The sequence below is a fragment of the Dermacentor variabilis genome, chromosome 1 (assembly GCF_050947875.1).
Source record: "Dermacentor variabilis isolate Ectoservices chromosome 1, ASM5094787v1, whole genome shotgun sequence".
Classification (NCBI taxonomy): domain Eukaryota; kingdom Metazoa; phylum Arthropoda; class Arachnida; order Ixodida; family Ixodidae; genus Dermacentor; species Dermacentor variabilis.
In genome coordinates, this window is record NC_134568.1 from 108,997,811 (window position 1) to 109,015,132 (window position 17,322).

Sequence of the window (17,322 nt, forward strand, 5' to 3'; positions counted from 1 at the left end):
GTACTATCTAGGAGGCGTTGGCGAAGAGTCTCAACACATTCGCTTGCCCACGAGGAATTCATAATTCGAAGGACCGCTCAGCGGAGTTCAATTGGACATTAATGCTTTCGCATTCACAATTCATAAGTTTTTAGGTGTCGTCGGATTTTTCTTTTTTTTTTTACCAACATGAAAAAACTTTTACCGCCGTTACTAGAAGAGCGAACGCTGTCATTACTAGCAGTTTCCTTTTCTTTCCAGCTATACATCTTCAACGTTCACTCTTTCAGCCATACTGCTAACGCGTTCGCATAAACGTTTACTTTCAAGCTCGCACTGTGAAAAGCAGGCGCTGCGTGATTACGGAGAGGATCACGCAGGGGAAAGTAGGAAATGTGTGCCGGTAGAGAACAAAGTTAGAGTGATAGCTCATTACTTTGGGTGCCTACAGACACGGTTAATGAACATTGTTGCGCGCCGTGCAACTTACCCCTGGCACGTAGGGAAATACAGGAGAAGCGCTACAACAGAAAATGGCGCTGATGAGCGCTGGAGTATGGCTACGTCTACTAAAGGTTCTTTCTCCGACCCCGCTGTCGACGCTCGACTGTGGCGCTCTATCCTCATTAAGCATGTATAGTGTTCAAGTTATACAGCGTGTCCCAGCTTACGCGGTACAAGCTGTTTAAGAAAAGGGGGAGGGAGAGGGGGGCACGAGATACGAGGATGGGACAAGCGGCGTTTTATTAGCAGTCACCTTGCGCACGATGGTGAATTTTTCTGTAATCATTGATAGGCTAATTAGCCAAACTTACCTGCCAAAATTTATAATTAATTGCACAATGGGCGCAAACTCGAGTGTAAGACTGTGCATCTCATTTGAAAACATTATAGTCAACAGTTTTCAACCCCCTACGTTTTCCCCAGCTCATTTCTTCCGCGTTTCGAAGGTGTGGCGCAAAACGCGAAAAAGAACGCGAAGCGAAGGTGGTCCCACGCGTGTCGCGCGCGCGACGGCAGCATTTTCAAAAGGAATTTCAGAGAATCTACACTGATAAATGGCTGACTTGACAACCGCGAAAGAGTTACAAGGTGTAGCCGTAACTGCTGGCTGCTGCTACGAGCAAGCAATCGCGTCTCACTGTTTGCTAGTGCATTACGCGCCGGCTTAGTGTGGCGATAAGAAATACCCCTCAAGCGAAGCACAAAGAAAAAAAAGGAAGCTGCGGCTGCTTGCTCGTAGCAACAGCCCACAGCTACGCCGTCGCCTTGCCACTTTGCCGTGGGCACCAAGTCAATCATTGACAAGCGTTGACGTACAGCATTGTTGGTAAGACATACTTAACACTGTTTTAAGCGCACTGATGAAAATCGAGAAAAAGCGAGTGGACACACACAAGTGGGTGTCCACTCGCTTGTCTTCGCCGTCAATGCGCTCAAAACGATGTTACGTCAGCCATTTATTTGTGCTGATTCTTTGAAATCCTTTTTGAGAGCGCTGTGGTCGCGCGCGCGAAACGCACTGAACTGAGTTCACTTCGTATTTGGTTTCGAGTTTTGCGCCACAACTTTGAAACATAGAAGAAATATACCGGGGAAAATTTAGCAAGTTGAAAACTATTGAATATGATGGTTCTTGAATGTAATATGCACAATTCGGCAAGCGAGCATACGCAATTACGCCAGTGATGACAAATTTAGGCAGCTAATTTCGCCTGAATAACCTATCAATGATCACAGAAAAATGCACCACCATTAACAAAGTGACATTAGCACAGCTTGGGCCACGTCAGCTGGAACACACGGCACGTCTACGCAAAAACTACTGGCGCCTGCCGACTGCACCAATCCTTGAACTTGAGGCAGGGATTTATTGTTCTTCAGAAACTATGTCCATAGCGAATGAAAATGTAATAGAAAACACGTAACGAGAATGGTTTCAGCGTGGCATTCAATCGTAGATATCCTGACTAAGCAAATACAGCGAAAATTCTATAATGCTAAGCTATTTTAAGTGTTTCAGCATTTACTATTGCCGTTTATTAAGTGCCAAGGAGCATTTACTATTTGTACAGCGGTATTGGTATTCGTGCTAAAAGTTACATTCCCCGTTTTAGATTCATCTCCTCCTCCCCTATGTACTTTTTCTGCCCCTGTACTTTTGTTTCACCTGACAATAAATATTATAGAGGGAAACCGTCTACTATTCGCGTATAATGGTACCTCGTTATAAGCTTCACCTTTACAACAAAGATTGTCAGGCAAAGGACGCTATACAGGGGCAGAATTAAAACGCCAACTGTTGCGAATAGGGCGGCTGATGAGAAATTCATGTAGCGACATTCCTTCAGTAAATTTCCTTGCGAGAAGAAGGGGACAAAAAAGAAAACTCGTTCGACCACATCACTAAAAAAATCACTTTCTATTTTTAGTAAGCATAATCCCAACGTCGCCAGCTTTGGCGCAAAGGAGCAAAATGCTCTGTGAACACGTACCCCAAATGACACCATTCCCCCAAAACTTCTACTGGTTTCGCTATGGTTAAGCTTGAAACATAAAGGCATGCAATTGTCCTTGCTAAAGTGGCAGTTTCATCATAAGAGGTAAAGTGTTCTTGAGCGATGCTACTATGGGTTATTGATGATAATGGTAGATGGTAATGGTAATCATACTAGTGAAAGCTTCTGCTTCCTTATAGTGAACGCCTCAGTGACCGAGCACTCCGTAACGGTCATCGCGAACTCCAAATACGCGTGGTTTTGAGAACCACGAATGAGATGTACGACCTGCGCGTGAACCGTACAAGCACTTTTGAATAATGCATCACGTGGCACACCACCCAGAAAAAAAGGAAAGTGCAGCGCAGAACTCTCGGTGAGCTCCCTCGAACACAACTAACCGTGTGGCGTTCGGTAAAGGTGATTTGGCTTTGGACTTGGAAAACACCAGGCCAAGCGGAACACATAAACCTCAGAAAATAGGGCCCGCGTTGCAGAGGGCACTAAGGGAGCCAGGCAAAACGAAGTTCAACAGTGAAAGCTGTTGTACGAAGGGCACTACGTCGAGTGTTAGTGCGCTCTGCACATGTCATAAAAGTTAAGTAAACACTATGAAGATGTACTAGCCTTATTCTTCTCTGGTATAAAAAAAGAGTAGGTAAAGCGTTTTGTTTCTTTTCTTTCATTTTTCCATTTTCTTCTTGGGGGGGGGGGGGGGAGGCGAGGATAGTGTTAGATGTGGCGAAAGCTATAGAATTGCAGAAGGCTTCTCATTATTGTAAATAAGCGTTACCTACGTTGCAGTTCAGTTAGGAAAGACTAGAATAGTTCAAGGTATCTGCATCGACGGACGGCCAGGTTCCTTCACGCGTATGTATTCGTTTTCCAAGGCACACGTGAAATTGGAAGTAGCAAAACGCATTGCGCTGTGATTTGATTGCAGTGACGTGCCAGCTAGTGGTAAATGCAAGCATGGCGCACCCATACTTGAGCGTATCATCGGTGCCGTTCCACATGGGCGCACCAGGCCTTATTCCGCGTGATTACTCGTCGAGGAAACGTAGAACGCAGCCCCGCACAAAGTTGCGTTTTCTTTTACTTGTGGACCACCGAAGCTCGAAAATACACTGATAAGAGCGTGTGAGAACGAAGAAAAATTCTGCATGTATGAACGTAAAGGCGCAGGTTTAAAAGATGTACGTGCATGCGTGCGTGAGGAAATTTATTTTCAGCGATAACACTTCCTGGACGTTTGCTACTTTTCAGGTCAGTGTGTGCTCGAACTTGTGCATAGTTCTTTGCGAGGGTTCAAGTCTGTGTCGCGCCAACATGTTTGAGGACTGTTCTAAATTTCTTTCGGTTTCCAAAGTTCACCTAGTAACGGTCCCCCTTCCTCTGTGATTATTGCTCATTCTAGGTCAGCTTGATGCAGGATGCCACTTTCCGGATAAACGTTAGTGTGACGGCAGCGTGTTCGTTTGTCATACAGTTCAAGATAGTCATTAATTGCCAACACGCAGCATTAAAACGTCTGAAACCACGCTGCAGTCACTGTAAAAACATCTTTCGTGAATTGGCAGGTGTAGCTCATAATTTTGCGAATAGCAAGGAGGCACCAATATCAGCTTCGTAGTACATATTGGTTAAAGAGGAGAAGGTGAAATTCACAACGCTTTTTGTTCGCGATAGGGTCTTTGCCATTGCCCAGTCGTCTTCGCTAATAATGTGTTCAGCATGACCTGGCATCTGACGAACAGTTCTAGCGTAACTTTTTTATGCGCGCGCGCGCGTGTGTGTGTGCGTGTGCGTGTGTGTGTGTGTGTGTGTGTGTGTGTGTGTGTGTGTGTGTGTGTGTGTGTGTGTGTGTGTGTGTGTGTGTGTGTGTGTGTGTGTGTGTGTGTGTGTGTGTGTTTGTGTGTGTGTGTGTGTGTGTGTGTGTGTGTGTGTGTGTGTGTGTGTGTGTGTGTGTGTGTGTGTGTGTGTGTGTGTGTGTGTTTGTGTGTGTGTGTGTGTGTGTGTGTGTGTGTGTGTGTGTGTGTGTGTTTGTGTGTGTGTGTTTGTGTGTGTGTGTGTGTGTGTGTGTGTGTTTGTGTGTGTTTGTCAATAGGGACCCGAGTTCCTATCCCGCTCCGTCGTCCTTCTTGTCCGTACAGTGGACCGACGTGGAGCTGACGTACTGCGGCGAGAGCTGGCCGCAGCGCATCGAGTGGGACCCTGTGGAGGAGGCGTGCATAGCGCGGTCGCCCTTCAAGCAGCTCTATTACACGGCCGTCACGGTGGCGCTCTTCTTCGTACCCGTGCTCGTGATGAGCTCGGCTTACGCGCTCATCTTGCACGCTCTCTGGAGGGACCGGCACCCGGGCGAGGCCAACGCCAACAATGCGCTGCTCCACTCCCGGGCCAAGAGGAAGGCCAGTACTATTGCCGACGTCTGCAGTGCAGCGACTTTAGAGGGGCGCACTAAGCACGAATGTGAAGTTAAGCTATAGATTGGTAGGAATCGACAATCTCCATGTCTATCTGCGTGACGTAATGCATTCTTTTTCTCATCTTTTCTCGTTATGGTTCGCAACCACCACAGACGCTTTTCATTCACAAGTCGCCGCCTCTTGTGCTGATAAATATGGTCCTAGAGAGGCCACCTCCCCCAACGGCGACAAAGCTGTCACTGGTTGAATTCGCCAACGAGTGACATGTGCTGCAGAGCACACTACCGTACATGCAGCGCAGAACATGTTCGAACCAAAGGTTGAGCGCACAGCCTTTGAAATAGTATTTGCCATACTACTAAAAAAATACACAGAAAACTCACTGTAGTATGTTAAATGCGCTATACTACTACTCAATGGACAATGCTCAGTTGCACATTAACGCGCGTGTGTGCAAGCATATTTGTATCTGTAGTGGCAAAGCTCCTTTTGGCGAAGAATATGCAAAAGATGTGCGAGTTCAGCGTCATTCACGTTCATGTCGTCGCTTCGTGAAAGAAAGCTTCTTTCCTGGTCAGAACTTACGTCAGATTTGTATTCATTGCGCCGACTGATGCTTTTCTCGTGCAGGACGCGTACCATGGGTACAATTTAACTGTCTTGTATTGTCCTTTTATTCCTTATTGCGCCACAGGTTGTGAAGCTGGTGTGCGTGGTGCTTCTTGTGTTTGTCCTTTGCTGGATGCCATTCCAAGTCATCGTTCTGTTTTCGCAGTTTCGGGACAACGGGAACCACAGCCAACCGGTGAGCCGCAAGTAATTAAAATGAGTATCAAGAATTAAATGGCGTTGAAAATGGCGTAAATGACAGAACAAACGCAATGGCATGAACTGAAGAGATGACACTCAAGCAAGACACGATAGGCGCACACGCACACAAAGACATTTGCGCTTCAAGCGCGTTCTTGCTGTTCGCGCACTCGGGCCTTCATTACGCAAAACGAGCATTCGAATTAATTATTCTAGAGAGAAAAGTGTTAATGTTTAGCTTAGATTGAGCCAGTAAGACTTTCGTTTGATCTTTTTGGTTACAATGTGGATCCGTCCTTGGTGGCATACAGCGGACGATTATCTGTCGGGGGCTCGTTCTGTGATAAGCACGTGGTTCCAGCGGGCACGTTTTTTCTCGTCTTTACAAAAGCCCGAAGTTTACAGCTTTGGATTAACCTAAATCAGAGGCAGAGGAAAAGGTGCGTGTATATATGTCTTATTGCATGGCCACGTAATATGCATGCTCTCGAACACGATGCGTTGTTTGGGACAATTCATTCCTGTCTATTCTACAATGATATGATATAGCCTATTGAACTGATTTCACCCACTGGGGTAAGAAAATTCCGAGACTACTTTTCTTTCTTTCTTTTTCTTTTTCGCGGCACAGCTGCCTTCGTGGTTCTCGCCGGCCTCGTTCTGGTGCACGTACTTGGCGTACGCCAACAGCGCGCTGAACCCCATCATCTACGGCGGCATGACGCCCACCTTCCGCCAGGGCCTGGCGAACGTCTTCCGCTGCGGGCACCGGCGCAGGACCGACTATCCGAAACGTAAGCGCCTTTGTAGTTAGCATCATTCCTGCAGGCACGGCCTTCTCGGTGCGCGTTCGATGGAGAAGGCGGGGGACAAGGGGGGGGGGGGGGGGAGTAAGTACTCATAGTATAATTACGGTATAGTTTAGCGCAAATTAGCACACGGATAGAAGAGGACAAAGTGTACAAGGACGGGCGCTAAACTACCCTAATTATAAAGCTGGCCGGACAGTCAGTCCTCCTCAAGTACGCGTAAGTGCTTACGTGAGACTAACTGTAAAAACACTTGTTGCTCAACCACTCTGTTCATCGTCGTTATGCTACTCGTCCACGCTGATCCAGTCCTATGGGGGCAGAAATACCACCAATAATAGTCCTGTCCAGGGCAAAGCATTTGCGGCTAAACCGCACGTATAGAGCGCGTGCGCTCTATACGGTTAAACGCTCGTAAGAATTACGGTTAAATATATTTATACGGTTAAATTTATGCGGTTAAAGCGCTCGTACGAGCTTCGAATTATTTACAATCACTGCTTTGGGCTGACGGCTCAACTGTAGTGCTTTAAATGTTACACACTTTATGCGTAAGGTCATCTACAGTTATAATGAGCTGACGAAAGTACCTAAGATCATAATTATAAGTTTGAGAGCTTTAAATTTAAGCTGTCGACCTTTCAAAGCTGCAGGCACTGGCACTACGACTATGGCTTTGCGTGGCACGCTGAAGTGTTGAGGAAGGTTCACAAGTGCTACTAAATACGGACGAGGAAAATTGGAGCAAAGAAACAGAGAGAAAAGATCAGTGTAGCGCTTGTCTGTGTCTTTTCTTGCCATATTAGTTGTCTTTCTGTTTGCACTAATTTTCCTCTTCAGCATCAACTTGCCCAACAATTAATTCGTCTAGCTGCTCAATAGTTGCGCCGAAACCGGAAGCACCCCTTTCTGGCCGTTTCCTTTCATGAAATCGCCTTCTATCTAACCTCTTTGTCCCGAACGCTGCTTCGTTCGAATTTCGGGTGGGATTGTCCAAAGTCGCAGAGGCTGCTTTTTTTTCTCTACATTTTGGAAGGAAACTGCGAGATGGGTGCACATTTTGCAGAACATGGCATCCGCTGACGCCAGTGGGTTTTCTTAGTATGCACTGCGAAAACTAGAGGTGAGCAAGGCTGAAGTCTCAGTCCTAGTCAACCTCTAACGTAGTCTTTAGAAGTGACTTCTAGTTCCATTAACGTTATTGCGAGACGTGTTAACAGCGCTGAGGAACATGAAAAACAAAACGCGAAGCGCACAAGATGAGGGCTAGGTGATGTGCACTACGTCGTAGTCAAACCACTACGGCTTTTATTCCCGGGCCTTCCCGTCAAATGTAAAAAAAAAAATTGAGTCACTTTAGCTTACGCTAAAGATAAAGGCGAAAGTCAGCGCGCTCATGAGACACTCATTAAATTACTTAACATGCTGATTTTGAATGCGTTACTTCCTATTCTTTTCTCCCACCAAAGGTCGTGGGTTCGAGCGCCTTAACTCTATCTTAATTAAAGGTGCCTTAATTAACAAGATAGGTCGTGGGTTCGAACCCCACCAAAGATCGAGGGTTAGACTACCTATTAATTTTTGTGCCACGAATTTAGGCGCCATAACGCCGGACATTGGATTTTTCGTCCCATGAGACGTCTAAGGCATTCGCATTAATGAATTTGATTTGACTCGCAGCGCTTCGGGTTCATGTGCAATGTACAGTGTACCCTAGTGAGTAATGACTTTTCTAACAATTATTCCAAAACATTACGCGGAATTTGTTTTCTGTTAAGTGAATGGACTAATTGACACTATTTAGCCTCGTGCGGTAAGAGGCGATCACTAACAACATTTGAACCACTCAACACGCTCTAGAACTAAATAATTACTCTAACTGCAATATGTATGACGCGCTTATTTAATTAGTTATCAGGTAAGAATGGCATCCCGAATTATGAAAATAATAATACGTTTCAGAACCGCAAGATCTGTCAATGAAACGCTAATGTGTCTACAGTGACAATCAAGTTGCCTCAAAGCCTTATAACGTCTAATGTGCCAGATATTACGAAGTGTACCAGTATAATATCAATTCCTATGAAAGCATTTGCTGAAGTATTGAATTAATGTACAGGAACATTACCTTGTCTTCAGTATGGGATCGAATGGGGTCGTAGTAACATTTGGCTTCAGTCAGCCCCCAAAGAACAGCCTGGATTTAGAAGGTGATACTCAACGATGACTCGCGCCGCGCCATCAGTACGGTAAGGAAGAAATCTTCCGAATTTCTGAATATAACCAGCCTTTCTAATATATGGCCTTCACAGATAGCGTAAGGACGTGTGAGTCAGTCGAGGTACGACCGATCGTGGAGTCTGCATACTAGTGGTCACATGGTCACAAGACTGACGCCTGAACAGTAACTGACAGCCCTGTAATTATAGAGCAAAGTACGATGTTGGTCTATTTCATCTTTGGCTCTCAATGTTCGTGACAGAAATAATAAGTAGACGGAAGAACAACGGACGGAAAGAGGACCAACTAATGCGCCCCAAACATTGGCAGCTGCAATTACTTCCTCGCGTCCATTGCTCCCAGTACGACGCAATATTAGGTATTACTGAGGAGGTGATGTCAATCTTACGCAATAATGAGTGCACCCCCATTCGAGAAAATGCGCGTCCCTTTCTTTTCAAAGCTCGAGCACAGTAAACGAAGGGTGATACACCGAAGAAGTACAGCCTGGAAATATTGTGCCGGCATTCTTCGTACCTTCGGTGACTTCGCTTTCATACTTCGCCAACACCAACATTGCGCTGTGGTTTTCGGATTCAACACGGTGGCTCAAAATAAAATCCTTGCGTGCTTTTGGAAGCAGATTTAGTTCATAGACGTTTAGACTACTTCCGTGTTGCGGGGTGCAGTTCAGATCAATTCAGTTTGCAACTCTAGCAGTCGTCTCTATCCACTGTAAAATTTTGTTTGCTTAGGCAGCCCACAATGGCTAACCTCTCAGATAATGAATAATAACTACAGCCTGCTACCGAAGGTTTTAGTAAGAGTTTATTGAGAGACACGGCGATGGGGTCACTCCTCGGGAATTCGCCACCTGTAGTAAGTCCGTTTTCCAGCCGACTCCAATGCATGCAGAGTGGCGGATGATTGCCTCGGCATGTTTACGTTTCGAATTGCACGTCTCCTGGGACAACAAAAGCGCGCTGTTTTCGCGCCACGCCGGCGACCGCTCCGGATAACTCTGCCGGCGTTCCCTTCGATCCGCGCCTTGAGACGCTACAAACGTTGGCGCCTCGTCACACAATTGAGGGGTTTGTGCTGCCTCCATTCCGCCCGCGGTAGCGGGAAAAGCCTTCTCTCTATATCCTTCGCTAAATAAATATATTAAGCTATAACATAGAGTGCGCTATAGAGCTCTGCACAATGTTCATTACACACATGAGTACACTCACGCACTTTCCATCTCTCTCTCCCTCTCTGGAAGTTCGCTGACGCGCTTAGAGCGCCAGCCAATTACGGCAACCGCCGTCCAGTGCGGATGATTTGTCCGCAGGGCTGCGTTGCAACGTCGAGCCCTTTGCGACGATAGCACAAAAAGAGAGAAAGAACAGAAGACTGCGTGTATCGGATACAGTGCCTTGCTTTCTATTGTCGAAGACTAAGTCGGATAACACGCTCATTTCGGCATGCTCTTCGGCTGAAGTCGTCGTTGTATTGAATGTTGCACTGCGAGGCGGCGCGGCTTCTCGAAGGGCTTATATCAGCAAGTCTCTCCAGAGACGGCAGTGTAGGCAGGACGCTTCCCTCGAGCCACACGAGTGATGTGAAATCATTCGCAGTGCCTTCCGCTGAGTCAGACGCGAACAATGATTTCACCGGGTTTTCCTTGTTTGTATATATAATCAAAAAGTCACCGGGTCTCTGCTTGCCGCACAAACTAATTTAAAGAAAGAGTATGCTCCATTGAGACGTCTCCTTAAGTTATATAGTTAACGAGCTCGTCAAACACCTAACGCCTTTGCTCAAAATCATGATAGCGTGGCACGTGTTACGATCAATTCTAGCGTAAGAGCCTTTTTTTTTTGTATATATACTAACATGGTTCAATTCATCCCACTCTTTTCGCGACTGTAGTTTACGCGGACCATGGAATCTATGTTCCGCGCAGGAAATAGACCCTGTGCGCTTAAAGCCACGCATCACGCGTGTAGCGTTATTGCTTTCCTTTTTTTCTGTGGTCATAACTTAATTAGTTGTTAGTACTTGCAGAATTTGAGCCATGCGAGCCAATGGAAATCACTACCAAGGTGTCCGTCGAGAGGTGAGACAGTTATGGTGCTCACGGCCAGTTGCATCCTCTCGTCACCTTTCACTCCTCAGCCCCATTCTTATTTAATGAGAAAAGAAACTTCGTTAACAAGCGTAACAAGATTTCCCAGAGAACGATTTCTGAAGAAAGCATAGCTCATGAAGTGACAGCACCGAGCAACTATCGAATAGTTGAGGGCCTCCACTTCGACTCCTTTTGTAGCGGCGCGTCTCTGAAGTACAGTCGGCATTAGAAGTTTCCGGGTCGTAGTCTCCGCGAAAGAGCCCGCTTTCGGTGCACCTACTCTAGGCAGCCTGTCATCAAAGTAGACTTAAGTGCAGGCCGCAGATACGTATATACCACGCAGGTATAGTAACTCTGAATTCACCTTCATCATCGTGTCATCGGTGCACAAACGTCTGACACTGTGCATTCGCCACATTTAGCGTTTCCATTTCGGCAGCGCTTCTGAACGATGTATTGCATAAACACTGCATGAGATAACAGCTGTGACCTTTGCAACGCATAAACATAGATTGTTTGAGATTACACGTTGCATAGGATGAAAAGAAACACAATTGTATGCGTCACATTTATTTGTATGCAGCACTTAGTTAACTACTTCACTAAAGCTTCGTTTCACACTAATTGGAACATGTCATTCGGATCTGCTCATTTCTTTTTCTTTTTTCAAATTCAAACTGGCCGTCGAGAAATATATCGCAGTCCTTAAATGGCATATTTCTAAAGACTATCATACCATCATGCAGAGAGTGCATACATTGTCACGGGGTATAGTGACTATGAGGAAGCAAAAACACTACAAGAAAAAAATAGGCAAGGAAATCAAAATCTGAAGTTTTACGTGCAATAACCACGATCTGATTACGATTCCCGCCGTGATTGTTGGTCTGCGGATTAACTTTTTCACCCTGGGGTTGTTTAACATGCACCTATATAAATCTAAGCATGCGAGCATTTTTCTCATTTCGCCCCCATCGAAATGCGTGCCCGCGCCCTGAACCAGCCACTATGGCGTCGTCCGAGTGGTTCCTGATACACCGCGCACCTAGGTCAGCATGACGCAATGATCCTTTACCTCGATTCTATTTATGGTGTCTTCTGTCGTGTGATATCCAACGTATTCTGTGGCGTTTGATGGGAACCTTACCCTATGTAGATTACTGATTCATATTGCGAGTTTAGCGCGCCGCGAGGTTTCAGCATAGACAAGATAAAGCGCGCCTTCACCGTGTCAGGCTCAGCGTGACTTACATCAACTACTTCAAATAGACAACTTCAGTTATTAGACTAACTGATCAGGGCGCAATGTCCCTGAAGACTTGCAGCATGACTTCGGTCGTTATTCATCAGACGAGGAAGCTCACAAGGCTGCGTGGAAATCGTACCGCGAGTCGAGCATGAAATTTCGGGAAATTATTGGCCCTTAAAGAAATACTGCTCTTGCTTTGCGTGCAACAAACGCGCTTCTAACATGTTGATAACTACACTCCTTAATAAGGCTCTATGACCAGGTTAAGTACATGTGTGCATGTGTGGATATATGTAACATTTGTGTGTTTGTATGTATGATCTCTGGTTATATCACCTTCTTCAGCTAACAGATTCTGTGACCATGATGCGTCACCTATTATAGATAGATAGATAGATAGATAGATAGATAGATAGATAGATAGATAGATAGATAGATAGATAGATAGATAGATAGATAGATAGATAGATAGATAGATAGATAGATAGATAGATAGATAGATAGATAGATAGATAGATAGATAGATAGATAGATAGATAGATAGATAGATAGATAGATAGATAGATAGATAGATAGATAGATAGATAGATAGATAGATAGATAGATAGATAGATAGATAGATAGATAGATAGATAGATAGATAGATAGATAGATAGATAGATAGATAGATAGATAGATAGATAGATAGATAGATAGATAGATAGATAGATAGATAGATAGATAGATAGATAGATAGATAGATAGATAGATAGATAGATAGATAGATAGATAGATAGATAGATAGATAGATAGATAGATAGATAGATAGATAGATAGATAGATAGATAGATAGATAGATAGATAGATAGATAGATAGATAGATAGATAGATAGATAGATAGATAGATAGATAGATAGATAGATAGATAGATAGATAGATAGATAGATAGATAGATAGATAGATAGATAGATAGATAGATAGATAGATAGATAGATAGATAGATAGATAGATAGATAGATAGATAGATAGATAGATAGGGGGAAATATGAAATAAATATATAATAAACGGGTGCGTTTCGCGGATAAGTAGCCACTGCGCCTGTCGATTCGAAGGCGGCTTCACTACATATATATCCGCGATCAAATTTTGCAGCGAAAAGTCTTGCATTTGGGAGTGCATTGTCCTGACCTCGGTTTTGCGATAAAGGCAACTTCAGTCCACACCTTTGACTTCCGCACTAGTCTGTTATTTTTTCCTCGCGTCCCTCGTTAGCTTCATCGATTGGTCGAATGCAGTGATCTACATCACTGTTTGCGTGGTCACGGGAATAGCAAATTTTTAGAGTCTTAGAAGCGTAGTGAATAGCACTCGTAAAATATATATAATGCCATGGAAGAGCGGGAAAAATTCTACAGCGTCCAGAATTTCTCCATCTTTGTGTAACTACAAAAAAATTCTGCTAATAACCACCTCAAAATTATAATGCATGGAACGTTTCGGGTAACACGAAGTATCTCTTGCAAGTTCTTCACCGCGGCACCTTAAGATTGCTGCTACTGCATCTTGCGCTTATTTGCACATTAGCTTTACTATGTCAAGACAACTACACATAGCAGCAAGCCGTGAGAGTTTATTTCCCCACGCTTTCCACTCTGGAGCACACTCTGCTGAACGGACACTAGAGCGGTCCAAAAAGCGAACATCTTGGAATCGCGTTCTCACGCCTCTTTCACCAAGAGCATCGATGCCATGCTCCAAGACGACGAGTAATTGGTGTTCGCCTGTAGTATTTCACCGCTTCCTACTTTGCGCAAGGATTCTGTATATCTTTCTCCGTCAGCATTTCCTTGTATTTGTCGCTTTTATTTGAATGGACCCCGATGCACTGTTTTAAAGGCGATACCGTATACACAGGCGAAATTAAAAGGTGAGAGTGTTGTTTTCGTCACCTGACAGTAATTGGCCGCGCAGTGGTGTTGGAGCGGATGGAGATGAGAGAACGCGTAGGTCTGCGCATTTTCTGTATCATAATAACACGCGCTCTCGTTCACTAGAGCGCAAGGAAAGGCGGATTGAATTGCTGGCATAACAGGGCAACTGAGACAAAAACAGAGACGAGAAAACGACCGGACCCTGTTATTCGTCTCGCCTGCGCTGTTACGGTAACCACACACTGGTACAAACACGCCCAACTTTCCGTTCTCGAAACTGAGAGAGTGCGGGGCATGATACTGAACGACACAGTGGACCATGTGCTTGACTCCCGGTGGGATCGTCACAGTGGAGAGTACAGAGCCGATGGAGCGATAAGCGTCGCGCTGGAACCAGCCGTATCCGAGAGACGGCGTAGGCACTTGGCCGGCTTATCGCACAGCGCCCCACACAGATGCAAATATTCTACGACATGCGACGGCACGTGCCACGCGGAGAGAGCAGCGCGCATGGAAGGTGCGGCCGGGCGAGGAGCCTTAGCGCAAAGTATGGGGACAGCGGAAGCACTGCGAGGCGGCGTAAACGCGGCGCCAATTTAATGTTGCCCACGCTGTCGTCTATACATACCATTCAGTCACAGGAGACCTCCCAAGACAGCGTCAAAGGATTTTTGACCATTTGCTTGTGTGTCAGACTTGGCTTATATGTTGCGCATCAGAACGCCCCCTCCCGTTGCATCAGTCACACCACCTGCCAGTTTTCTTGAACCAGAGCATGCAGCGCGTTCACTAGCACGTTGATGATGTGTAGAGATAAAAGAAGAAGCGCAGAGCAGGTGCGCATGGGTTGATAGAGCACTGCGGGCGTCACACGTGCGACTTCGGGCGAGTTCTTGTACGTTCCACAACGCTTACGATGAAGTTAGGACCAAGGAAAGCCTCAGAGCCAAAAAAAGAGCACTTCGTTAAAAGGTGCTCCGGGGCCTTGCTACTTTAGCCTGCAGCAGGAAATAGTAGACGGGGTTACACTGGCCGAAAGGTAGCATGTTATTTACATACTTTCATCGAAAGTATTCTCGCCCCATGCGAAGCGGACAATGCAAGTCCTTAGCACCGCACTTCGAACTTTTCTCCGCGGGGAAAGCCTTCTATGAGAACGCATGGTGACGCAAGAGCGCTTTCTTCGGAGACTTGCTTTTATTGCGTGTATAAATTCTTTGTCCTTAAGGAATCAATGAACATCCCTGAAGGGATGCTCATTGATTAAAATTTAATCTCGTAGTAAGCTCCAAACTTCTTTTTCAATTGCGCTAATTTCAGAGTTCGCAAAGTTATAGCCGCTTTGCCGCAGTTTTTTCGTCTTTCTTAGTTTCTTTTTTCTGATGCAAACTCAACGCAAAAGAAATAATTATCATTCGCGTGGGGAGAACTTTCGCTGCTGACGAAAGTAACAGCTTTCACTATCCCACAATGTCAGGCCCCAGAGCCGTTACTCTGTTGCCATCCCACCCATTACGCTGGACACCGGCTTCCCGTCCGAAGCAAATAAAAGTACAACCACTCACGTATGACCAATATATATATATATATATATATATATATATATACATATATCATACATGTAAGTTGAGAGATCACATGAGGTTTTGCTTGAATATATTGAACAGGCGTGTTCGTCTCAGCAACGTGGGCAGGGCGTCTGGAAAAGGGCCACTAACACAAGGCAGCCACAGCCCGAAACAGTAGAAACGCCGAGAGTGGTGGATGGAACCCATAGCCAGATCATTTCGGGGGAATAGTGGGCAGTAGATGCTGAGGTGTCATGGCGATATTTTTGACGACACTGGTCTTGCGTGGTAGACGAACGCGCCAGTAAGCAGCCGCTTCAGAAATAGGTTTCGCTTCAGAAACGTCAGGTCGGTATGGCAGAATTTTGTCTATGGAGTGTGATGGTTCACGTCCATAGAGAAGAAATAAATGTGAGAAACCAGTGGTAGCTTGGGTGGCAGAGTTACAAGCGTAGGTAATGAATGTAAGTACCCGGTCCCAATTCGTGTGATCGTCGACCTGTACACCGCCAGCATGTCGGCAAGGGTACGATTGAAACGTTTCGTCATGCCGTTAGATTGAGGATGGTAGGCTGGGGGGGGGGGGGGGGGGGAGGCCGTGCGATGTACAATCTGACATTCCTTTAAGAGTGCTTCGATGACGTTGGAGAGAAACACGTGGCCACGGTCGCTTAGTAGTTCAGGTGGTGGACCATACCGCAGAATGGCGTGATGAAGAGAGAAGTAGGCAACGTCCTTCGCGGTCGCGGTTGGCAGCGCAGATGTTTCAGCATACCGTGTGAGGTGGTAAACGGAGACAATGACCCACCGGTTACCATCAGAAGTGCTCGGAAGGGGGCCGAATAGACAGACTCCAACACAACCGAAGGAGCCCAGGGAAGCAGTGCCCACGTCTCAGCAACGTGAGCATGGCCTATGGAATAGGGCCACTAACACATGCTCTGGGAGTGCGGGTCGACATACCCCAAGTTCATCAAGGATGACTGGGACTCACTTCTGCGTAGCCCCGCTATAGACAAGCAAATCCTGGCTGTCCGGCGTGCCCGCGACAGGGCCAGTGGGCTAGACCTGCCGGTCCCGACATGGGACTAGCCGGGTGCGCGACGAGTTCGCGTCCTCGCTGGACCTGCAATAAACTTTCTTCACTCACTCACTCATTCACTAACGCAAGGCAGCCAAAGCCCGAAAAACCGACAGAGCGAGACACACACGAACGTCAACTTCTTTCTCTGTGCTGGTACAGAAATGGCGCCGAAGTGCTCCGCTACCATATGCATAGTTACATTAAACTGGAACACTCATGACTGATCGTGCCCTAAGTGCAGTTAACTTGTCTTCTTTAATGCGTCATCATTCTTAGAGTGCTTCGAGCACTTTCAGGGGCCCATGTGTCTATCAATCTATGTATTTGTGTTTGCATCTAACCGTTTTCCCGTCTGCCTAGGTCACTGGGTAGTCCGTCGCCGAATGGGTAGCGCATCTGGATGCTGTGCACAGGTAACAATGTTCGAAACCCACCATCGGACCCAACTTGGGTCTCGAAATATGCAGCAGTGACATACGTGCTGCTCTTCAACCAACTTCTATCACGCCGACATGGGTCACTGTAACATGCGGGACTGGGTAGGTGTCGCTGCTCGAAGAAACTCTTTGACGCCGACTTGGAGCACTGGAAATGTGTCACTCGGTCTGTGGTGAACCTCAATGAGCCTCTTCGATATGTGCCAGTAGGTGTG

General features: G+C 46.0%; 1 protein-coding gene across 2 annotated transcripts in view; it reads left to right on the forward strand.

The window, feature by feature from the left end:
• Positions 1–17,322, forward strand: part of LOC142571793 (QRFP-like peptide receptor) — a 288,223-nt gene that overhangs the window by 265,732 nt on the left and 5,169 nt on the right. Inside the window, exons 4-6 of one of the 2 annotated variants that reach the window (XM_075680414.1) lie at positions 4,631–4,888; positions 5,601–5,711; positions 6,348–6,510. In XM_075680414.1, the coding sequence (XP_075536529.1) occupies positions 4,631–4,888; positions 5,601–5,711; positions 6,348–6,510 (532 nt within the window). The remainder of the gene's footprint in view (positions 1–4,630; positions 4,889–5,600; positions 5,712–6,347; positions 6,511–17,322) is intronic. The other variant, XM_075680422.1, reaches the window with a different exon arrangement.